Source organism: Engystomops pustulosus, chromosome 9 (assembly GCF_040894005.1).
Source record: "Engystomops pustulosus chromosome 9, aEngPut4.maternal, whole genome shotgun sequence".
Taxonomy (NCBI): Eukaryota; Metazoa; Chordata; class Amphibia; order Anura; family Leptodactylidae; genus Engystomops; species Engystomops pustulosus.
In genome coordinates, this window is record NC_092419.1 from 112,422,125 (window position 1) to 112,447,499 (window position 25,375).

General features: G+C 48.8%; 1 protein-coding gene across 7 annotated transcripts in view; it reads left to right on the top strand.

Annotated features, from left to right (window-relative positions):
* The window catches only part of LOC140078023 (collagen alpha-1(V) chain-like), a 347,730-nt gene that overhangs the window by 288,375 nt on the left and 33,980 nt on the right, over positions 1–25,375 (top strand). For all 7 annotated transcript variants that reach the window (XR_011849878.1, XM_072125797.1, XM_072125796.1 and 4 more), the window contains 9 exons: positions 1,368–1,421; positions 5,426–5,533; positions 13,629–13,718; positions 13,801–13,854; positions 17,717–17,824; positions 19,661–19,768; positions 19,849–19,902; positions 20,222–20,275; positions 20,359–20,466. Coding sequence is in view for 6 of the 7 variants with exons in the window: in XM_072125797.1 (XP_071981898.1) it covers positions 1,368–1,421; positions 5,426–5,533; positions 13,629–13,718; positions 13,801–13,854; positions 17,717–17,824; positions 19,661–19,768; positions 19,849–19,902; positions 20,222–20,275; positions 20,359–20,466 (738 nt within the window). In the remaining variant the exon portion in view is untranslated. The remainder of the gene's footprint in view (positions 1–1,367; positions 1,422–5,425; positions 5,534–13,628; positions 13,719–13,800; positions 13,855–17,716; positions 17,825–19,660; positions 19,769–19,848; positions 19,903–20,221; positions 20,276–20,358; positions 20,467–25,375) is intronic.

Genomic DNA, 25,375 nt, shown 5'->3' on the forward strand with positions numbered 1-25,375 from the left:
CTTGTCCTCCGTTAGATTACATTGGGACATCGATTTGCTGTGTTTGCAAGTTGCTTTGGTGAATTGAAATGAAAACTTAGTAAACAGATTTGTGCGCTATGAAGAGATTGAGTATTTCTGTCTATACAGCTGCATCGCGTCCATACATCACCCGCACAGCATGTGTCATGTCTGGCCTGTTCACGCTTGGAGCTTAATGGGAGTGTCCCCGCCCCAGCTGTGACCCCCCTAAACACAGAATAAAGGATAATATTCTGAATGGAGATGAACCCCACTGATCATAAGAACTGGGGTCCCACTGCCCCCAAGGGTACAACGCTTATCTATTTCCCCCAATCTCATAGACAGTACCTAGACAGTACCTGCCGGACCCCTGTTCTTGTGATTGGTCAGTATGTAATTCTCTATTTTGTGAGACAATCCCATTAAGAGCTGGGTGATTGCACAGATCTTGCTGCAGCCAAAGCTCAAGGTGCAGATACAATCCTGAGAAGTAACATGTAGGGTGCAGAAGCTTCTATCCCATAATGTTATCTGGAAAATTTTTGCAGATTGCTGTTTTCTGCCCAACACGCTACTTTGGGCGATGGTCAGGGCATGAAGAGCCACCGCACTTCCTATAGTGTACGGCAGTGACTGTACTAGCAGCAAAATAGTGAGTGCAGCTCTGCAGTATAATACAGGATGTAACTCAGGATCAGTACAGGATAAGTAATGTCATGTATGTACACAGTGACTGCACCAGCAGCAGAATAGTGAGTGCAGCTCTGGAGTATAATACAGGATGTAACTCAGGATCAGTACAGGATAAGTAATGTCATGTATGTACACAGTGACTGCACCAGCAGCAGAATAGTGAGTGCAGCTCTGAGGTGTAATACAGGATGTAACTCAGGATCAGTACAGGATAAGTAATGTCATGTATGTACACAGTGACTGCACCAGCAGCAGGATAGTGAGTGCAGCTCTGGAGTATAATACAGGATGTAACTCAGGATCAGTACAGGATAAGTAATGTCATGTATGTACACAGTGACTGCACCAGCAGCAGGATAGTGAGTGCAGCTCTGTGATATGTAGATTGTGTGACATCTTATACATTGCTTGCTGCATGTTAACCAGTAACTTTCATCCATTTGCTAATTGTATTTCAGCGCCAGCGGTAAGTGCCCCTCTTGTCCCCATAAGTATTACCTGTGCCCATTGATGCTGCCCCTATAACAGTATGTGGCCCCCGTGTCCTCTCTGGAACCTTTTCCTGTGCATTTTGGCTTCTGGTCACTTATATAATATATACAATGGCGGACAGCAGCCTCCTCCATCTCTGTGCTTGTACCTCATCTCACCATCTCTATTCCTACCTCCAGGGATTCCAAGGAAAGACCGGCCCCCCGGGTCCCCCTGGTGTGGTGGGTCCTCAGGTAAGTCCCTGTGAATGTGTTATGGGTCAGGGATAAAACCACATTATCTGCTGCTGTAATTTCCCACATCTTTCTGTAGCGCTGACGTTCTGTGATCCGCACGGGATGTGATTGTTTAGGGCGGGGGATTAGCTGTGCTCCGCACGGGATGTGATTGTGTAGGGCGGGGGATTAGCTGTGCTCCGCACAGGATGTGATTGTGTAGGGCGGGGGATTAGCTGTGCTCCGCACGGGATGGGATTGTGTAGGGCGGGGGATTAGCTGTGCTCCGCACGGGATGTGATTGTGTAGGGCGGGGGATTAGCTGTGCTCCGCACAGGATGTGATTGTGTAGGGCGGGGGATTAGCTGTGCTCCGCACGGGATGGGATTGTGTAGGGCGGGGGATTAGCTGTGCTCCGCACGGGATGGGATTGTGTAGGGCGGGGGATTAGCTGTGCTCCGCACGGGATGGGATTGTGTAGGGCGGGGGATTAGCTGTGCTCCGCACGGGATGGGATTGTGTAGGGCGGGGGATTAGCTGTGCTCCGCACGGGATGGGATTGTGTAGGGCGGGGGATTAGCTGTGCTCCGCACGGGATGGGATTGTGTAGGGCGGGGGATTAGCTGTGCTCCGCACGGGATGGGATTGTGTAGGGCGGGGGATTAGCTGTGCTCCGCACAGGATGTGATTGTGTAGGGCGGGGGATTAGCTGTGCTCCGCACGGGATGGGATTGTGTAGGGCGGGGGATTAGCTGTGCTCCGCACGGGATGGGATTGTGTAGGGCGGGGGATTAGCTGTGCTCCGCACGGGATGGGATTGTGTAGGGCGGGGGATTAGCTGTGCTCCGCACGGGATGGGATTGTGTAGGGCGGGGGATTAGCTGTGCTCCGCACGGGATGGGATTGTGTAGGGCGGGGGATTAGCTGTGCTCCGCACGGGATGGGATTGTGTAGGGCGGGGGATTAGCTGTGCTCCGCACGGGATGGGATTGTGTAGGGCGGGGGATTAGCTGTGCTCCGCACGGGATGGGATTGTGTAGGGCGGGGGATTAGCTGTGCTCCGCACAGGATGTGATTGTGTAGGGCGGGGGATTAGCTGTGCTCCGCACGGGATGGGATTGTGTAGGGCGGGGGATTAGCTGTGCTCCGCACGGGATGGGATTGTGTAGGGCGGGGGATTAGCTGTGCTCCGCACGGGATGGGATTGTGTAGGGCGGGGGATTAGCTGTGCTCCGCACGGGATGGGATTGTGTAGGGCGGGGGATTAGCTGTGCTCCGCACGGGATGGGATTGTGTAGGGCGGGGGATTAGCTGTGCTCCGCACGGGATGGGATTGTGTAGGGCGGGGGATTAGCTGTGCTCCGCACGGGATGGGATTGTGTAGGGCGGGGGATTAGCTGTGCTCCGCACGGGATGGGATTGTGTAGGGCGGGGGATTAGCTGTGCTCCGCACAGGATGTGATTGTGTAGGGCGGGGGATTAGCTGTGCTCCGCACGGGATGGGATTGTGTAGGGCGGGGGATTAGCTGTGCTCCGCACGGGATGGGATTGTGTAGGGCGGGGGATTAGCTGTGCTCCGCACGGGATGGGATTGTGTAGGGCGGGGGATTAGCTGTGCTCCGCACGGGATGGGATTGTGTAGGGCGGGGGATTAGCTGTGCTCCGCACGGGATGGGATTGTGTAGGGCGGGGGATTAGCTGTGCTCCACACGGGATGGGATTGTGTAGGGCGGGGGATTAGCTGTGCTCCGCACGGGATGGTATTGTGTAGGGCGGGGGATTACCCGATAGTAAGACATAGTGGGTGTTTTAGTGGGGTAGGCAAATGTAAGACGTACCCCGAAAGTAAGACATAGTTAGAGCGGACGGAGCCCGGTGCTGCAGCCTCTTCATGTCACTGCTATAGCTCCTGGCCCATAGAAGATTATGTGACCGGAGCTCAGCTACTCCGTGCAGGCTCCGATCACATGAGGAGAGAGGAGACAGCACTGCACAGTGTGGAGTCTGCAGCATGGAGCCAGGGAGAAGCTTCCTGCTGTGTGCTGCTGCAGTCTGTGTTACTGGAGCAGCTCCTCCCCCTCCTGTGTAGCTGCTAAACTCTGCTACATCAGTCGGACCCGGAGGGGGAGGGGAGCAGGGGAGCACATGTCAGCCTGGACCAGCCTCTACTCAGCCCTGCAGTCAGTGACACTGGAAAGTATGTATGTTCTGTGTTTATGTGTAATGTGTATGTAGGTGTGATGCCTGATCAATATTTGAACATTGTGTGCATGTTTATTTACATGTATAATGTATGCATGTAGTGTGTGTGTCAGTGTGTTTGCTTTCACACTTCTATGGTTTGTGTTAAAACACCCCCCCCCCTGCACGGTATAATGCCCCTACTCACAATGTATAACCTCCCTGCACTGTATAATGCCCCTACTCACAATGTATAACCTCCCTGCACTGTATAATGCCCCTACTCACAATGTATAACCTCCCTGCACTGTATAATGCCCCTACTCACAATGTATAACCTACCTGCACTGTATAATACCCCCCTTACACTGTATAACCTCCCACACTGTATAATGCCCCCCCTTACACTGTATAACCTCCCACACTGTATAATGCCCCCCCTTACACTGTATAACCTCCAACACTGTATAATACCCCCCCCCTTACACTGTATAACCTCCCACACTGTATAATACCCCCCCCCCCTTACACTGTATAACCTCCCACACTGTATAATACCCCCCCTTTACATTGTATAACCTCCCACACTGTATAATACCCCCCCTTACACTGTATAACCTCCCACACTGTATAATACCCCCCCCTTACATTGTATAACCTCCCACACTGTATAATACCCCCCCCTTACATTGTATAACCTCCCACACTGTATAAACCCCCCCCCCTTACACTGTATAACCTCCCACACTGTATAATGCCCCCCCTTACACTGTATAACCTCCAACACTGTATAATACCCCCCCTTACACTGTATAACCTCCCACACTGTATAATACCCCCCCCTTACACTGTATAACCTCCCACACTGTATAATGCCCCCCCTTACACTGTATAACCTCCAACACTGTATAATACCCCCCCTTACACTGTATAACCTCCCACACTGTATAATACCCCCCCCTTACACTGTATAACCTCCCACACTGTATAATACCCCCCCTTACACTGTATAACCTCCCACACTGTATAATACCCCCCCCCTTACACTGTATAACCTCCCACACTGTATAATACCCCCCCTTACACTGTATAACCTCCCACACTGTATAATACCCCCCCCCTTACACTGTATAACCTCCCACACTGTATAATACCCCCCCCTTACACTGTATAACCTCCCACACTGTATAATACCCCCCCTTACACTGTATAACCTCCCACACTGTATAATACCCCCCCCTTACATTGTATAACCTCCCACACTGTATAATACCCCCCCCCTTACATTGTATAACCTCCCACACTGTATAATACCCCCCCCCCCCTTACATTGTATAACCTCCCACACTGTATAATACCCCCCCCCCCTTAAATTGTATAACCTCCCACACTGTATAAACCCCCCCCCCCCCCCCTTACACTGTATAACCCTCCACACTGTTCAGGTTGTTAATAAATGTTAATTTTATGGTTAAAACAAAAATCAACATTTTTCCCAATATAAGACATACCCCGAAAGTAAGACATAGTGGGACTTTTGGGGGTAAAAAGAATGTAAGACACTGTCTTACTTTCGGGGAAACACGGTAGCTGTGCTCAGGCTCCCGAGGAGTTACCCATTATATGGGACGAGAGCCTGGCCCCGGCTAATGGGCTGACCACACTGAGTATTGGTCCCTCCACGATGACATGATAAGATCAGGGCCCCCCAGGCACAGAGTCTGGGGCATCATTGTCTGATGTAGAAGAGCAAATGCACCAGACAGATAGTAAATCTCAGGGACCCGTGACTTATGCTCCGTATAACTGCATATACTTTCATTTTTATGACCTTTTTGTAGGGTCCAACTGGAGAGACTGGTCCAATGGGTGAACGAGGCCATCCTGGACCTCCTGGTCCACCTGGCGAACAGGGATTACCTGGTCTGGCTGGAAAAGAAGGATCAAAGGTGAGTTATCAGGTTCTACAGAGGGATATATAATGGAAAGGACATATGGGAGATTAGGAGAGATGTATGGGGAGGTATCAGGAGATTAGGAGAGATGTATGGAGAGGTATCAGGGGATTAGGAGAGATGTATGGGGAGGTATCAGGGGATTAGGAGAGATGTATGGGGAGGTATTAGGAGAGATGTATGGGGAGGTATCGGGGGATTAGGAGAGATGTATGGAGAGGTATCAGGGGATTAGGAGAGATGTATGGAGAGGTATCAGGGATTAGGAGAGATGTATGGAGAGGTATCGGGGGATTAGGAGAGATGTATGGGGAGGTATCGGGAGATTAGGAGAGATGTATGGGGAGGTATCAGGAGATTAGGAGAGATGTATGGGGAGGTATCAGGAGATTAGGAGAGATGTATGGGGAGGTATCAGGGGATTAGGAGAGATGTATGGAGAGGTATCAGGAGATTAGGAGAGATGTATGGAGAGGTATCAGGTATTAGGAGAGATGTATGGAGAGGTATCAGGAGATTAGGAGAGATGTATGGAGAGGTATCGGGGGATTAGGAGAGATGTATGGGGAGGTATCAGGGGATTAGGAGAGATGTATGGGGAGGTATCAGGGGATTAGGAGAGATGTATGGGGAGGTATCAGGGGATTAGGAGAGATGTATGGGGAGGTATCAGGAGATTAGGAGAGATGTATGGGGAGGTATCAGGGGATTAGGAGAGATGTATGGGGAGGTATCAGGAGATTAGGAGAGATGTATGGAGAGGTATCAGGAGATTAGGAGAGATGTATGGGGAGGTATCAGGGGATTAGGAGAGATGTATGGAGAGGTATCAGGGGATTAGGAGAGATGTATGGAGAGGTATCGGGGGATTAGGAGAGATGTATGGGGAGGTATCAGGGGATTAGGAGAGATGTATGGGGAGGTATCAGGGGATTAGGAGAGATGTATGGAGAGGTATCAGGGATTAGGAGAGATGTATGGAGAGGTATCAGGGATTAGGAGAGATGTATGGAGAGGTATCAGGGGATTAGGAGAGATGTATGGAGAGGTATCAGGAGATTAGGAGAGATGTATGGAGAGGTATCAGGAGATTAGGAGAGATGTATGGAGAGGTATCAGGGGATTAGGAGAGATGTATGGAGAGGTATCGGGGGATTAGGAGAGATGTATGGAGAGGTATCGGGGGATTAGGAGAGATGTATGGAGAGGTATCGGGGGATTAGGAGAGATGTATGGAGAGGTATCGGGGGATTAGGAGAGATGTATGGAGAGGTATCAGGGATTAGGAGAGATGTATGGAGAGGTATCAGGGGATTAGGAGAGATGTATGGGGAGGTATCAGGGATTAGGAGAGATGTATGGAGAGGTATCGGGGGATTAGGAGAGATGTATGGGGAGGTATCAGGGGATTAGGAGAGATGTATGGGGAGGTATCAGGGGATTAGGAGAGATGTATGGAGAGGTATCAGGGGATTAGGAGAGATGTATGGGGAGGTATCAGGAGATTAGGAGAGATGTATGGGGAGGTATCAGGAGATTAGGAGAGATGTATGGGGAGGTATCAGGGGATTAGGAGAGATGTATGGAGAGGTATCAGGGGATTAGGAGAGATGTATGGAGAGGTATCGGGGGATTAGGAGAGATGTATTTGGAGGTATCAGGGGATTAGGAGAGATGTATGGAGAGGTATCAGGGGATTAGGAGAGATGTATGGGGAGGTATCAGGGGATTAGGAGAGATGTATGGAGAGGTATCAGGGGATTAGGAGAGATGTATGGGGAGGTATTAGGAGATTAGGAGAGATGTATGGGGAGGTATCGGGGGATTAGGAGAGATGTATGGGGAGGTATCAGGGATTAGGAGAGATGTATGGAGAGGTATCAGGGGATTAGGAGAGATGTATGGAGAGGTATCGGGGGATTAGGAGAGATGTATGGAGAAGTATCGGGGGATTAGGAGAGATGTATGGGGAGGTATCAGGAGATTAGGAGAGATGTATGGAGAGGTATCAGGAGATTAGGAGAGATGTATGGGGAGGTATCAGGGGATTAGGAGAGATGTATGGAGAGGTATCAGGGGATTAGGAGAGATGTATGGAGAGGTATCGGGGGATTAGGAGAGATGTATGGGGAGGTATCAGGGGATTAGGAGAGATGTATGGGGAGGTATCAGGGGATTAGGAGAGATGTATGGAGAGGTATCAGGGATTAGGAGAGATGTATGGAGAGGTATCAGGGATTAGGAGAGATGTATGGAGAGGTATCAGGGGATTAGGAGAGATGTATGGAGAGGTATCAGGAGATTAGGAGAGATGTATGGAGAGGTATCAGGAGATTAGGAGAGATGTATGGAGAGGTATCAGGGGATTAGGAGAGATGTATGGAGAGGTATCGGGGGATTAGGAGAGATGTATGGAGAGGTATCGGGGGATTAGGAGAGATGTATGGAGAGGTATCGGGGGATTAGGAGAGATGTATGGAGAGGTATCGGGGGATTAGGAGAGATGTATGGAGAGGTATCAGGGATTAGGAGAGATGTATGGAGAGGTATCAGGGATTAGGAGAGATGTATGGAGAGGTATCAGGGATTAGGAGAGATGTATGGAGAGGTATTAGGAGAGATGTATGGAGAGGTATTAGGAGAGATGTATGGAGAGGTATCAGGGATTAGGAGAGATGTATGGGGAGGTATCAGGGGATTAGGAGAGATGTATGGGGAGGTATCAGGGGATTAGGAGAGATGTATGGAGAGGTATCAGGGGATTAGGAGAGATGTATGGGGAGGTATCAGGGGATTAGGAGAGATGTATGGAGAGGTATCAGGAGATTAGGAGAGATGTATGGAGAGGTATCAGGAGATTAGGAGAGATGTATGGAGAGGTATCAGGGGATTAGGAGAGATGTATGGAGAGGTATCAGGAGATTAGGAGAGATGTATGGGGAGGTATCAGGGGATTAGGAGAGATGTATGGGGAGGTATCAGGGGATTAGGAGAGATGTATGGAGAGGTATCAGGGGATTAGGAGAGATGTATGGGGAGGTATCAGGAGATTAGGAGAGATGTATGGGGAGGTATCAGGAGATTAGGAGAGATGTATGGGGAGGTATCAGGGGATTAGGAGAGATGTATGGAGAGGTATCAGGGGATTAGGAGAGATGTATGGAGAGGTATCGGGGGATTAGGAGAGATGTATTTGGAGGTATCAGGGGATTAGGAGAGATGTATGGAGAGGTATCAGGGGATTAGGAGAGATGTATGGGGAGGTATCAGGGGATTAGGAGAGATGTATGGAGAGGTATCAGGGGATTAGGAGAGATGTATGGGGAGGTATTAGGAGATTAGGAGAGATGTATGGGGAGGTATCGGGGGATTAGGAGAGATGTATGGGGAGGTATCGGGGGATTAGGAGAGATGTATGGAGAGGTATCGGGGGATTAGGAGAGATGTATGGGGAGGTATCAGGAGATTAGGAGAGATGTATGGAGAGGTATCAGGAGATTAGGAGAGATGTATGGGGAGGTATCAGGGGATTAGGAGAGATGTATGGAGAGGTATCAGGGGATTAGGAGAGATGTATGGAGAGGTATCAGGAGATTAGGAGAGATGTATGGAGAGGTATCAGGAGATTAGGAGAGATGTATGGAGAGGTATCGGGGGATTAGGAGAGATGTATGGAGAGGTATCGGGGGATTAGGAGAGATGTATGGAGAGGTATCGGGGGATTAGGAGAGATGTATGGAGAGGTATCGGGGGATTAGGAGAGATGTATGGAGAGGTATCGGGGGATTAGGAGAGATGTATGGAGAGGTATCAGGGATTAGGAGAGATGTATGGAGAGGTATCAGGGATTAGGAGAGATGTATGGAGAGGTATCAGGGATTAGCAGAGATGTATGGAGAGGTATTAGGAGAGATGTATGGAGAGGTATTAGGAGAGATGTATGGAGAGGTATCAGGGATTAGGAGAGATGTATGGGGAGGTATCAGGGGATTAGGAGAGATGTATGGGGAGGTATCAGGGGATTAGGAGAGATGTATGGAGAGGTATCAGGGGATTAGGAGAGATGTATGGGGAGGTATCAGGGGATTAGGAGAGATGTATGGAGAGGTATCAGGAGATTAGGAGAGATGTATGGAGAGGTATCAGGAGATTAGGAGAGATGTATGGAGAGGTATCAGGGGATTAGGAGAGATGTATGGAGAGGTATCAGGAGATTAGGAGAGATGTATGGGGAGGTATCAGGGGATTAGGAGAGATGTATGGGGAGGTATCAGGAGATTAGGAGAGATGTATGGAGAGGTATCAGGGATTAGGAGAGATGTATGGAGAGGTATCAGGGGATTAGGAGAGATGTATGGGGAGGTATCAGGGGATTAGGAGAGATGTATGGAGAGGTATCAGGAGATTAGGAGAGATGTATGGAGAGGTATCAGGAGATTAGGAGAGATGTATGGAGAGGTATCAGGGGATTAGGAGAGATGTATGGAGAGGTATCAGGAGATTAGGAGAGATGTATGGGGAGGTATCAGGGGATTAGGAGAGATGTATGGGGAGGTATCAGGAGATTAGGAGAGATGTATGGAGAGGTATCAGGGATTAGGAGAGATGTATGGAGAGGTATCGGGGGATTAGGAGAGATGTATGGAGAGGTATCAGGGATTAGGAGAGATGTATGGGGAGGTATCAGGGGATTAGGAGAGATGTATGGGGAGGTATCAGGGATTAGGAGAGATGTATGGAGAGGTATCGGGGGATTAGGAGAGATGTATGGGGAGGTATCAGGGGATTAGGAGAGATGTATGGGGAGGTATCAGGGGATTAGGAGAGATGTATGGAGAGGTATCAGGGGATTAGGAGAGATGTATGGGGAGGTATCAGGAGATTAGGAGAGATGTATGGGGAGGTATCAGGAGATTAGGAGAGATGTATGGGGAGGTATCAGGGGATTAGGAGAGATGTATGGAGAGGTATCAGGGGATTAGGAGAGATGTATGGAGAGGTATCGGGGGATTAGGAGAGATGTATTTGGAGGTATCAGGGGATTAGGAGAGATGTATGGAGAGGTATCAGGGGATTAGGAGAGATGTATGGGGAGGTATCAGGGGATTAGGAGAGATGTATGGAGAGGTATCAGGGGATTAGGAGAGATGTATGGGGAGGTATTAGGAGATTAGGAGAGATGTATGGGGAGGTATCGGGGGATTAGGAGAGATGTATGGGGAGGTATCAGGGATTAGGAGAGATGTATGGAGAGGTATCAGGGGATTAGGAGAGATGTATGGAGAGGTATCGGGGGATTAGGAGAGATGTATGGAGAGGTATCGGGGGATTAGGAGAGATGTATGGGGAGGTATCAGGAGATTAGGAGAGATGTATGGAGAGGTATCAGGAGATTAGGAGAGATGTATGGGGAGGTATCAGGGGATTAGGAGAGATGTATGGAGAGGTATCGGGGGATTAGGAGAGATGTATGGGGAGGTATCAGGGGATTAGGAGAGATGTATGGGGAGGTATCAGGGGATTAGGAGAGATGTATGGAGAGGTATCAGGGATTAGGAGAGATGTATGGAGAGGTATCAGGGATTAGGAGAGATGTATGGAGAGGTATCAGGGGATTAGGAGAGATGTATGGAGAGGTATCAGGAGATTAGGAGAGATGTATGGAGAGGTATCAGGGATTAGGAGAGATGTATGGAGAGGTATCAGGGATTAGGAGAGATGTATGGAGAGGTATCAGGGATTAGGAGAGATGTATGGAGAGGTATTAGGAGAGATGTATGGAGAGGTATTAGGAGAGATGTATGGAGAGGTATCAGGGATTAGGAGAGATGTATGGGGAGGTATCAGGGGATTAGGAGAGATGTATGGGGAGGTATCAGGGGATTAGGAGAGATGTATGGAGAGGTATCAGGGGATTAGGAGAGATGTATGGGGAGGTATCAGGGGATTAGGAGAGATGTATGGAGAGGTATCAGGAGATTAGGAGAGATGTATGGAGAGGTATCAGGAGATTAGGAGAGATGTATGGAGAGGTATCAGGGGATTAGGAGAGATGTATGGAGAGGTATCAGGGATTAGGAGAGATGTATGGAGAGGTATCAGGGGATTAGGAGAGATGTATGGAGAGGTATCAGGAGATTAGGAGAGATGTATGGAGAGGTATCAGGAGATTAGGAGAGATGTATGGAGAGGTATCGGGGGATTAGGAGAGATGTATGGAGAGGTATCGGGGGATTAGGAGAGATGTATGGAGAGGTATCGGGGGATTAGGAGAGATGTATGGAGAGGTATCGGGGGATTAGGAGAGATGTATGGAGAGGTATCGGGGGATTAGGAGAGATGTATGGAGAGGTATCAGGGATTAGGAGAGATGTATGGAGAGGTATCAGGGATTAGGAGAGATGTATGGAGAGGTATCAGGGATTAGGAGAGATGTATGGAGAGGTATTAGGAGAGATGTATGGAGAGGTATCAGGGATTAGGAGAGATGTATGGGGAGGTATCAGGGGATTAGGAGAGATGTATGGAGAGGTATCAGGAGATTAGGAGAGATGTATGGAGAGGTATCAGGAGATTAGGAGAGATGTATGGAGAGGTATCAGGGGATTAGGAGAGATGTATGGAGAGGTATCAGGAGATTAGGAGAGATGTATGGGGAGGTATCAGGGGATTAGGAGAGATGTATGGGGAGGTATCAGGAGATTAGGAGAGATGTATGGAGAGGTATCAGGGATTAGGAGAGATGTATGGAGAGGTATCGGGGGATTATGAGAGATGTATGGAGAGGTATCAGGGATTAGGAGAGATGTATGGGGAGGTATCAGGGGATTAGGAGAGATGTATGGAGAGGTATCAGGGGATTAGGAGAGATGTATGGAGAGGTATCGGGGGATTAGGAGAGATGTATGGGGAGGTATCAGGGGATTAGGAGAGATGTATGGGGAGGTATCAGGGGATTAGGAGAGATGTATGGAGAGGTATCAGGGGATTAGGAGAGATGTATGGGGAGGTATCGGGGGATTAGGAGAGATGTATGGGGAGGTATCAGGGGATTAGGAGAGATGTATGGGGAGGTATCAGGGGATTAGGAGAGATGTATGGAGAGGTATCAGGGATTAGGAGAGATGTATGGAGAGGTATCGGGGGATTAGGAGAGATGTATGGGGAGGTATCAGGGGATTAGGAGAGATGTATGGGGAGGTATCAGGGGATTAGGAGAGATGTATGGGGAGGTATCAGGAGATTAGGAGAGATGTATGGAGAGGTATCAGGGATTAGGAGAGATGTATGGAGAGGTATCGGGGGATTAGGAGAGATGTATGGAGAGGTATCAGGGGATTAGGAGAGATGTATGGGGAGGTATCAGGGATTAGGAGAGATGTATGGGGAGGTATCAGGGATTAGGAGAGATGTATGGAGAGGTATCGGGGGATTAGGAGAGATGTATGGGGAGGTATCAGGGGATTAGGAGAGATGTATGGGGAGGTATCAGGGGATTAGGAGAGATGTATGGGGAGGTATCAGGGGATTAGGAGAGATGTATGGAGAGGTATCAGGGATTAGGAGAGATGTATGTAGAGGTATCGGGGGATTAGGAGAGATGTATGGGGAGGTATCAGGGGATTAGGAGAGATGTATGGAGAGGTATCAGGGGATTAGGAGAGATGTATGGGGAGGTATCAGGAGATTAGGAGAGATGTATGGAGAGGTATCAGGGATTAGGAGAGATGTATGGGGAGGTATCAGGAGATTAGGAGAGATGTATGGGGAGGTATCAGGAGATTAGGAGAGATGTATGGGGAGGTATCAGGGGATTAGGAGAGATGTATGGGGAGGTATCAGGAGATTAGGAGAGATGTATGGGGAGGTATCAGGGGATTAGTAGAGATGTATGGAGAGGTATCGGGGGATTAGGAGAGATGTATGGAGAGGTATCAGGAGATTAGGAGAGATGTATGGGGAGGTATTTGGGAGGGTTGGATGAGACGGCCATCATGTACTCCTTATACTGTAACAGGAAACAGTAGTAATTGCTTCAATTAAAGAAAAACTTTTTTCAACAATAATAATAATTTTTGGTTTCTTTTAGGGAGACCCCGGCCCAGCAGGTCTGCCTGGTAAGGATGGACCCCCAGGTTTACGAGGTTTCAGTGGTGAAAGAGGTCTCCCGGGCCCCTTAGTGAGTAACAGGATGTGACTGTGGATACTGGAGATACTCTGTATGACGGGAAGATGATGGATGTGACTCTCTTCTCTTCCAGGGTGCTCCAGGACTGAAAGGCAATGAGGGGCCCCCAGGTCCGCCCGGTCCAGCAGTAAGTGCTCATTCTTCTTACTATTGTTGTATGGAGCTGCTGACATAACGTCATTTATGGGTAAATAATGGGATGAATGGAAGTCATACAGGTGACCGTGCCGCTCCCTGCACCCCAGAGATTAATTAGGCGCCATCAACTGATCGCACAAATGAATTCACAGGTTAAAACGCCACATTTCTTACACTGCAATTGGTGCGGAGGATTCACCAGTGCAATGGGGATCATCCGTCTCACTCGCTTCTCCCAATCTCATTGTTTGACTTAAATTGGCAATTTTACACGTGTGCTGGGAAAAATGGGTATTATAATTGGAATGGAAGATAGCGTATGAAGTGAAGCGGCTACAATTGTTTAATTAGAGCGTATTATCCTCCCACCATGTGAGCGCTGGAGACGTCCCTGTATGTAATGTACTCGCTGCATTACACCCGATCTGTACAAATCCTGGGAATCTGGATGCAACAAAGTATCACGTAGCAGTCACAGGCAGGCTTTACAGGTGCAGGAGACAGGACTGGGGGCATCGCTCACCTTGTCTTCTCCCAACAATCGGAAAGGGGATTCATCAGAGACAATGCCTTTCCCCCAGTCCTCAGCGTCCACTCCCTGCACCTCCTGCAGAATATCCGTCTGTCCCCCAGTCCTCAGCGTCCACTCCCTGCACCTCCTGCAGAATATCCGTCTGTCCCCCAGTCCTGAGCGTCCACTCCCTGCACCTCCTGCAGAATATCCGTCTGTCCCCCAGTCCTCAGCGTCCACTCCCTGCACCTCCTGCAGAATATCCGTCTGTCCCCCAGTCCTCAGCGTCCACTCCCTGCACCTCCTGCAGAATATCCGTCTGTCCCCCAGTCCTCAGCGTCCACTCCCTGCACCTCCTGCAGAATATCCGTCTGTCCCCCAGTCCTCAGCGCCCACTCCCTGCACCTCCTGCAGAATATCCGTCTGTCCCCCAGTCCTCAGCGTCCACTCCCTGCACCTCCTGCAGAATATCCGTCTGTCCCCCAGTCCTCAGCGTCCACTCCCTGCACCTCCTGCAGAATATCCGTCTGTCCCCCAGTCCTCAGCGTCCACTCCCTGCACCTCCTGCAGAATATCCGTCTGTCCCCCATTCCTCAGCGTCCACTCCCTGCACCTCCTGCAGAATATCCGTCTGTCCCCCAGTCCTCAGCGTCCACTCCCTGCACCTCCTGCAGAATATCCGTCTGTCCCCCAGTCCTCAGCGTCCACTCCCTGCACCTCCTGCAGAATATCCGTCTGTCCCCCAGTCCTCAGCGTCCACTCCCTGCACCTCCTGCAGAATATCCGTCTGTCCCCCAGTCCTCAGCGCCCACTCCCTGCACCTCCTGCAGAATATCCGTCTGTCCCCCAGTCCTCAGCGTCCACTCCCTGCACCTCCTGCAGAATATCCGTCTGTCCCCCAGTCCTCAGCGTCCACTCCCTGCACCTCCTGCAGAATATCCGTCTGTCCCCCAGTCCTCAGCGTCCACTCCCTGCACCTCCTGCAGAATATCCGTCTGTCCCCCATTCCTCAGCGTCCACTCCCTGCACCTCCTGCAGAATATCCGTCTGTCCCCCAGTCCTCAGCGTCCACTCCCTGCACCTCCTGCAGAATATCCGTCTGTCCCCCAGTCCTCAGCGTCCACTCCCTGCACCTCCTGCAGAATATCCGTCTGTCCCCCAGTCCTCAGCGTCCGCTCCCTGCACCTCCTGCAGAATATCCGTCTGTCCCCCAGTCCTCAGCGTCCACTCCCTGCACCTCCTGCAGAATATCCGTCTGTCCCTGATGGTCCCTGGAGAGAAGCGGCTTCTGTGCTGCCCTCCTGGACACCAGGCCTTGCTCCAGGAGTCTCCGCAGTGTCACAGTGCGTGCAGATGCCTCACACCTGCTGCTGCCATTCCTGAGCTCTGCGATGCTGGGAGCCCCATCCCCAAGCTGAGACACTTGTAAGAGATGCTCCTGGCGCTTGCTGGTCCTTCTTGGGCCCCTGGAGCCTTTTTGGTAACAATGGAGCCTCTCTCCTTGGATTCCTTGATGATGCGATAGATCGGTGAGTGAGGTGACATCTTTCTCGCTGCGATACTCTTCCCTGTGCGGCCAGTTTTGTGCAGTGCAATGATGACTGCACGTGTTTCTTTAGAGATAACCATGGGTAACAGAAGAGACACAATGATTCCAAGCACCAGCCTCCTTGTAAAGTGTCCAGGGGTGTGATTGTTACTTAATCCTGACAGATTGTCCCCCCAGCCCTGTCCTCACCAGCCCCCGCACCTGTGTTACTGGAGACATCACTGACACCATGTTACCTGCTCCTATTATACTGCCCAGTGGTGATTGTTACTTACACATGACACATTGTCCCCAGCCCTGTCCCCATCAGCCCCCGCACCTGTGTTACTGGAGACATCACTGACACCATGTTACCTGCTCCTATTATACTGCCCAGTAGTGATTGTTACTTACACATGACACATTGTCCCCAGCCCTGTCCCCATCAGCCCCTGCACCTGTGTTACTGGAGACATCACTGACACCATGTTACCTGCTCCTATTATACTGCCCAGTGGTGATTGTTACTTACACATGACACATTGTCCCCAGCCCTGTCCTCATCAGCCCCCGCACCTGTGTTACTGGAGACATCACTGACACCATGTTACCTGCTCCTATTATACTGCCCAGTGGTGATTGTTACTTACACATGACACATTGTCCCCAGCCCTGTCCCCATCAGCCCCCGCACCTGTGTTACTGGAGACATCACTGACACCATGTTACCTGCTCCTATTATACTGCTCAGTGGTGATTGTTACTTACACATGACACATTGTCCCCAGCCCTGTCCCCATCAGCCCCCGCACCTGTGTTACTGGAGACATCACTGACACCATGTTACCTGCTCCTATTATACTGCCCAGTGGTGATTGTTACTTACACATGACACATTGTCCCCAGCCCTGTCCCCATCAGCCCCCGCACCTGTGTTACTGGAGACATCACTGACACCATGTTACCTGCTCCTATTATACTGCCCAGTGGTGATTGTTACTTACACATGACACATTGTCCCCAGCCCTGTCCCCATCAGCCCCCGCACCTGTGTTACTGGAGACATCACTGACACCATGTTACCTGCTCCTATTATACTGCCCAGTGGTGATTGTTACTTACACATGACACATTGTCCCCAGCCCTGTCCCCATCAGCCCCTGCACCTGTGTTACTGGGGACATCACTGACACCATGTTACCTGCTCCTATTATACTGCCCAGTGGTGATTGTTACTTACACATGACACATTGTCCCCAGCCCTGTCCTCATCAGCCCCCGCACCTGTGTTACTGGAGACATCACTGACACCATGTTACCTGCTCCTATTATACTGCCCAGTGGTGATTGTTACTTACACATGACACATTGTCCCCAGCCCTATCCTCATCAGCCCCCGCACCTGTGTTACTGGAGACATCACTGACACCATGGCAGCTGCTCCACCTAAGGCGCCTGCAATGAAGGGGAAATGTGTTTTGGGGGAAAAAGTTCATTTTCTGGGCAAATATTGACTTTGTAATGAATTGCTGTTAAGCTGATCACGCTTTATAACATTCTGGAGAATATGCAAATTACCATTATAACACCTGATGCCGAAGACTTTGTAACAATTACCATTTGTATCATTCTCACAACTTATGGCCATGACTGTAGCAGGAGTAGGACTAGGTCTAACCTTAGCTCTATAAATCTGCCCCATCATGTATGTTGGCTACACCATTAGGATGTTATTTGGATGATAGTCCTTTTTCCAGATCATCCAACACATCGGTGGTACAGGTTACAAGTTGTGCTCTTTGTTTCCTCTAGGGTTCTCCCGGGGAGAGAGGAGCTGCAGGTCCAGCTGGGCCTATAGGATTACCAGGAAGACCAGGACCTCAAGGACCCCCAGGGCCTTCCGGGGAGAAGGGCGCTCCAGTAAGTAATAAAAGCAATAGCATATCACCAAGCTGAGCCGCGACCACGGACACATGTAGTGTGGGAAGAAGATAAGGGGGCACATTTACTTACATGCCCGAGTCGTGATCCCCGAGGTGCGTTCCCCAACTATAATGCACTGTTCTGCGATCCACGTAGATTGTTCGCCCGATATCCTGCATGTGTCGCTTCCCCGCTCAGGTCCCCGGAGTTCACCTTCTTCTTCCCGGTGCATGTAAGTGCATTGTCCGTGTATAATGCGCTGTGCGGGGAGTCACTAAGATCCTGCCCCCGATATCCTGCATGTGTCACTTCCCCGCTCAGGTCCCTGGAGTTCACCTTCTTCTTCCTGGTGCATGTAAGTTCATTGTCCGTGTATAATGCGCTGTGCAGGGAGTCACTAAGATCGTGCCCCCGATATCCTGCCTGTGTCGCTTCCCCGCTCAGGTCCCTGGAGTTCACCTTCTTCTTCCCGGTGCATGTAAGTGCATTGTCCGTGTATAATGCGCTGTGCAGGGAGTCACTAAGATCGTGCCCCCGATATCCTGCATGTGTCGCTTCCCCGCTCAGGTCCCAGGAGTTCAGCTTCTTCCCGGTGCATGTAAGTGCATTGTCTTGCGACACAATTTGAATCTTAAATCCTGCGCTCAGTACGAATCAGTCTCCGACACAATCCGATCGCGTGCGACACAACCCCCGGCACGATCCCCAAAATGCCGGGATCCCCAACGAAAATGCGGCCGCGGGACCCTTAGTATATAAGCCCCAAGGTCTCAATAAAACCTGCCTATTGTTACCGGTATAGTTTGCCAAAACAGAAATGGAAAACCTTAGGAAAGTGAAGCCGGATGCCATCCCCGTCCCTGGTCCGACACTTACGTGATGGACTGGTCCCCATCCGTAGCGGAGTTCAGTGTATAGTATGAGGCAGGTAATGGGGCGGCCGCTGTGACTAATCAGACCGGGCGCGCTGCTTAGTCTGTGACCTCACTCGGGGATATGTCAGACGCACTTTCAGGCTCGGCATAGCAGATGTGATTTGTACCGAAGTCTCAGGGCGCCCACAACAATCTCTGATTATGTTGTGCCGAATCAAACGCTCGCCACGCAAATATTTCAAACATTGTACAACATTGCGGCGTATTCCAGCGGGACCGGGCTAAAAGCAGGACTGAATATCAATAGACGCGCGGCGCTAATGTTGATTGATTCCGGTTATTAAAGGGGCTTTTTTTTCATCAGAGAAATTTTTTTTTTGCTTACGCTGCGTATTATAAAGCCGGCAGATCCGGGGCCAGGAAAACAACTTCACAAGGGCCTGAGACTGAGGCTGCACGTCACGTCACATGAAAAGAGCCATCTATTATATTTATAGCCATTTACTGCTGCCTCCCAGGATTCATCATGTAGCAGAGTTACTCAGCGCACAACACACGCTAAAAGCCTGGTTACTCCATCTCCGCTAATGAGCCAGAGCCCACGACTCAGGGAAGCAGCATTTTACTTGTGTCCGTCCATTACTATTGTTATTTATAGAGGAGCAGGAAATGCTATAAACCATATGAGGGTCACAATGCAGAGGCCCATAATCTGCGCACCGTATAATTATCGCTGCTCTAGAGATCGGATTCAGCACTTTTGTTACATAGTTTGCACCTTTGTCACTTACATTATTATTAACTCTATCAGTAAATAGGATACTCTGATGTTATCCCTCAGCCGAGCCTAGGAAAAGCTGGGTGGAGGCTGGAATGGAGGCCGCACTGGTCCAAGGACACAGCTTTCTGTAGATATCCGAGATCTTATCTTCCTTACATTGGCTTTGTCTATATACAGGGAGAGAAAGGTCCTCAGGGTCCTGCAGGACGTGATGGCATTCAAGGTCCAGTTGGTCTCCCAGGCCCTGCCGGACCAGTTGGCCCACCAGGAGAAGATGGAGACAAGGTAAGACATCTATAAGTGATAGACCCGATCCTCCTCCTGTATATGTGTCATGTGTAACCATCCTCACCGTGTTGTTTCAGGGTGAAATTGGAGAACCAGGTCAGAAGGGAAACAGAGGAGACAAGGGAGAGCAGGTACTGGCTGGTTTTGGTCCATTTGGTGTATGGAGTTTATGGAGTTTGTATGGGTTTACCCGCTACAAGAGATCCTCTTACTGTAAGTCCCCGTCACTTCCCGGATCATCAGTGTGAATGAATATAGACGTCACATCCATCAGTCCTGTGTGCTGCTCAGTCTCATTCATGTGAATCGGGAGTAGTTGCAGTTCATGGCACAACCACTATACAGTATGTGGCGCTGCGCTTCATCTGAATTCTGCAGTCTCTCCATAGAGATAATGGGTCGGGTGCTGATATCAATATGATATGAATACTAACACCTATTTCTCCCCAGGGTCCTCCAGGACCATCCGGACCTCAGGGCCCTATTGGTCAGCCTGGTCCATCGGTAAGTGATTTCTCAGTTATCTGCCTTCTAGACCTGCTATCACAGAACCATTTCTTTACATTATGCCTTCCATTACATTACAGGGGGCTGATGGGGAACCCGGACCTAGGGGACAACAGGGTCTCTTTGGACAAAAAGGTGACGAAGGTCCCAGAGGATTCCCTGGCCCACCAGGTCCTGTAGGATTGCAGGTAATTGCCAAACCGTACTGTGTATAATACTGAAATAATGCTGCGTGTCAGGAGGAGATATGTGACCATTAATGGGCTGATGACCGGGATGTCTCATATATCAGGATCTGAGCCCAAACTGGTCTTCATGAGAGACAGTGCAGATAACAGTCTTCTGTATGAGAGGGATAGAGATAAGTCTGGTAAGAGACTGCACAGACGAACAGGGTTCAGGCCGGGGGTCTACTACTACAATTATACTAGGAGGATGTGTCCTCTGGATACATGACCCTGTATATCTACACTTCCACTATATACAGTGCCGGGGTCTACTACTACAATTATACTAGGAGGATGTGTCCTCTGGATACATGACCCTGTATATGTACACCTCCACTATATACAGTGCCGGGGTCTACTACTACAATTATACTAGGAGGATGTGTCCTCTGGATACATGACCCTGTATATCTACACCTCCACTATATACAGTGCCGGGGTCTACTACTACAATTATACTAGGAGGATGTGTCCTCTGGATACATGACCTGTATATCTACACCTCCACTATATACAGTGCCGGGGTCTACTACTGCAATTATACTAGGAGGATGTGTCCTGTGGATACATGACCTGTATATCTACACCTCCACTATATACAGTGCCGGGGTCTACTACTACAATTATACTAGGAGGATGTGTCCTCTGGATACATGACCCTGTATATCTACACCTCCACTATATACAGTGCCGGGGTCTACTACTACAATTATACTAGGAGGATGTGTCCTCTGGATACATGACCCTGTATATCTACACCTCCACTATATACAGTGCCGGGGTCTACTACTACAATTATACTAGGAGGATGTGTCCTCTGGATACATGACCCTGTATATCTACACTTCCACTATATACAGTGCCGGGGTCTACTACTACAATTATACTAGGAGGATGTGTCCTCTGGATACATGACCTGTATATCTACACCTCCACTATATACAGTGCCGGGGTCTACTACTACAATTATACTAGGAGGATGTGTCCTCTGGATACATGACCTGTATATCTACACCTCCACTATATACAGTGCCGGGGTCTACTACTACAATTATACTAGGAGGATGCGTCCTCTGGATACATGATCTGTATATCTACACCTCCACTATATACAGTGCCGGGGTCTACTACTACAGTTATACTAGGAGGATGTGTCCTCTGGATACATGACCTGTATATCTACACCTCCACTATATACAGTGCCGGGGTCTACTACTACAATTATACTAGGAGGATGCGTCCTCTGGATACATGATCTGTATATCTACACCTCCACTATATACAGTGCCGCGGTCTACTACTACAATTATACTAGGAGGATGTGTCCTCTGGATACATGACCTGTATATGTACACCTCCACTATATACAGTGCCGGGGTCTACTACTACAATTATACTAGGAGGATGCGTCCTCTGGATACATGACCCTGTATATGTACACCTCCACTATATACAGTGCCGGGGTCTACTACTACAATTATACTAGGAGGACGTGTCCTCTGGATACATGACCCTGTATATGTACACCTCCACTATATACAGTGCGGGGTCTACTACTACAATTATACTAGGAGGATGTGTCCTCTGGATACATGACCTGTATATCTACACCTCCACTATATACAGTGCCGGGGTCTACTACTACAATTATACTAGGAGGATGCGTCCTCTGGATACATGATCTGTATATCTACACCTCCACTATATACAGTGCCGCGGTCTACTACTACAATTATACTAGGAGGATGTGTCCTCTGGATACATGACCCTGTATATGTACACCTCCACTATATACAGTGCAGGGTCTACTACTACAATTATACTAGGAGGATGTGTCCTCTGGATACATGACCTGTATATGTACACCTCCACTATATACAGTGCCGGGGTCTACTACTACAATTATACTAGGAGGATGCGTCCTCTGGATACATGACCCTGTATATGTACACCTCCACTATATACAGTGCCGGGGTCTACTACTACAATTATACTAGGAGGATGTGTCCTCTGGATACATGACCTGTATATGTACACCTCCACTATATACAGTGCCGGGGTCTACTACTACAATTATACTAGGAGGATGCGTCCTCTGGATACATGACCCTGTATATGTACACCTCCACTATATACAGTGCCGGGGTCTACTACTACAATTATACTAGGAGGATGTGTCCTCTGGATACATGACCTGTATATCTACACCTCCACTATATACAGTGCCGGGGTCTACTACTACAATTATACTAGGAGGATGTGTCCTCTGGATACATGATCTGTATATCTACACCTCCACTATATACAGTGCCGGGGTCTACTACTACAATTATACTAGGAGGACGTGTCCTCTGGATACATGACCCTGTATATGTACACCTCCACTATATACAGTGCGGGGTCTACTACTACAATTATACTAGGAGGATGTGTCCTCTGGATACATGACCTGTATATCTACACCTCCACTATATACAGTGCCGGGGTCTACTACTACAATTATACTAGGAGGATGTGTCCTCTGGATACATGACCTGTATATCTACACCTCCACTATATACAGTGCGGGGGTCTACTACTACAATTATACTAGGAGGATGTGTCCTCTGGATACATGACCTGTATATCTACACCTCCACTATATACAGTGCCGGGGTCTACTACTACAATTATACTAGGAGGACGTGTCCTCTGGATACATGACCCTGTATATGTACACCTCCACTATATACAGTGCCGGGGTCTACTACTACAATTATACTAGGAGGATGCGTCCTCTGGATACATGATCTGTATATCTACACCTCCACTATATACAGTGCCGCGGTCTACTACTACAATTATACTAGGAGGATGTGTCCTCTGGATACATGACCCTGTATATGTACACCTCCACTATATACAGTGCAGGGTCTACTACTACAATTATACTAGGAGGATGCGTCCTCTGGATACATGACCTGTATATCTACACCTCCACTATATACAGTGCCGGGGTCTACTACTACAATTATACTAGGAGGATGTGTCCTCTGGATACATGACCTGTATATCTACACCTCCACTATATACAGTGCCGGGGTCTACTACTACAATTATACTAGGAGGATGTGTCCTCTGGATACATGACCTGTATATGTACACCTCCACTATATACAGTGCGGGGGTCTACTACTACAATTATACTAGGAGGATGTGTCCTCTGGATACATGACCTGTATATGTACACCTCCACTATATACAGTGCGGGGTCTACTACTACAATTATACTAGGAGGATGTGTCCTCTGGATACATGACCTGTATATCTACACCTCCACTATATACAGTGCCGGGGTCTACTACTACAATTATACTAGGAGGATGCGTCCTCTGGATACATGATCTGTATATCTACACCTCCACTATATACAGTGCCGCGGTCTACTACTACAATTATACTAGGAGGATGTGTCCTCTGGATACATGACCCTGTATATGTACACCTCCACTATATACAGTGCAGGGTCTACTACTACAATTATACTAGGAGGATGCGTCCTCTGGATACATGACCTGTATATCTACACCTCCACTATATACAGTGCCGGGGTCTACTACTACAATTATACTAGGAGGATGTGTCCTCTGGATACATGACCTGTATATCTACACCTCCACTATATACAGTGCCGGGGTCTACTACTACAATTATACTAGGAGGATGTGTCCTCTGGATACATGACCTGTATATGTACACCTCCACTATATACAGTGCGGGGGTCTACTACTACAATTATACTAGGAGGATGTGTCCTCTGGATACATGACCTGTATATGTACACCTCCACTATATACAGTGCGGGGGTCTACTACTACAATTATACTAGGAGGATGTGTCCTCTGGATACATGACCCTGTATATGTACACCTCCACTATATACAGTGCCGGGGTCTACTACTACAATTATACTAGGAGGATGTGTCCTCTGGATACATGACCTGTATATGTACACCTCCACTATATACAGTGCCGGGGTCTACTACTACAATTATACTAGGAGGACGTGTCCTCTGGATACATGACCTGTATATCTACACCTCCACTATATACAGTGCCGGGGTCTACTACTACAATTATACTAGGAGGATGTGTCCTCTGGATACATGACCTGTATATGTACACCTCCACTATATACAGTGCGGGGTCTACTACTACAATTATACTAGGAGGATGTGTCCTCTGGATACATGACCCTGTATATCTACACCTCCACTATATACAGTGCCGGGGTCTACTACTACAATTATACTAGGAGGATGTGTCCTCTGGATACATGACCTGTATATCTACACCTCCACTATATACAGTGCCGGGGTCTACTACTACAATTATACTAGGAGGATGTGTCCTCTGGATACATGACCCTGTATATGTACACCTCCACTATATACAGTGCCGGGGTCTACTACTACAATTATACTAGGAGGATGTGTCCTCTGGATACATGACCTGTATATCTACACCTCCACTATATACAGTGCCGGGGTCTACTACTACAATTATACTAGGAGGATGTGTCCTCTGGATACATGACCCTGTATATCTACACCTCCACTATATACAGTGCCGGGGTCTACTACTACAATTATACTAGGAGGATGTGTCCTCTGGATACATGACCTGTATATCTACACCTCCACTATATACAGTGCCGGGGTCTACTACTACAATTATACTAGGAGGATGTGTCCTCTGGATACATGACCCTGTATATGTACACCTCCACTATATATAGTGCCGGGGTCTACTACTACAATTATACTAGGAGGATGTGTCCTCTGGATACATGACCCTGTATATCTACACCTCCACTATATACAGTGCCGGG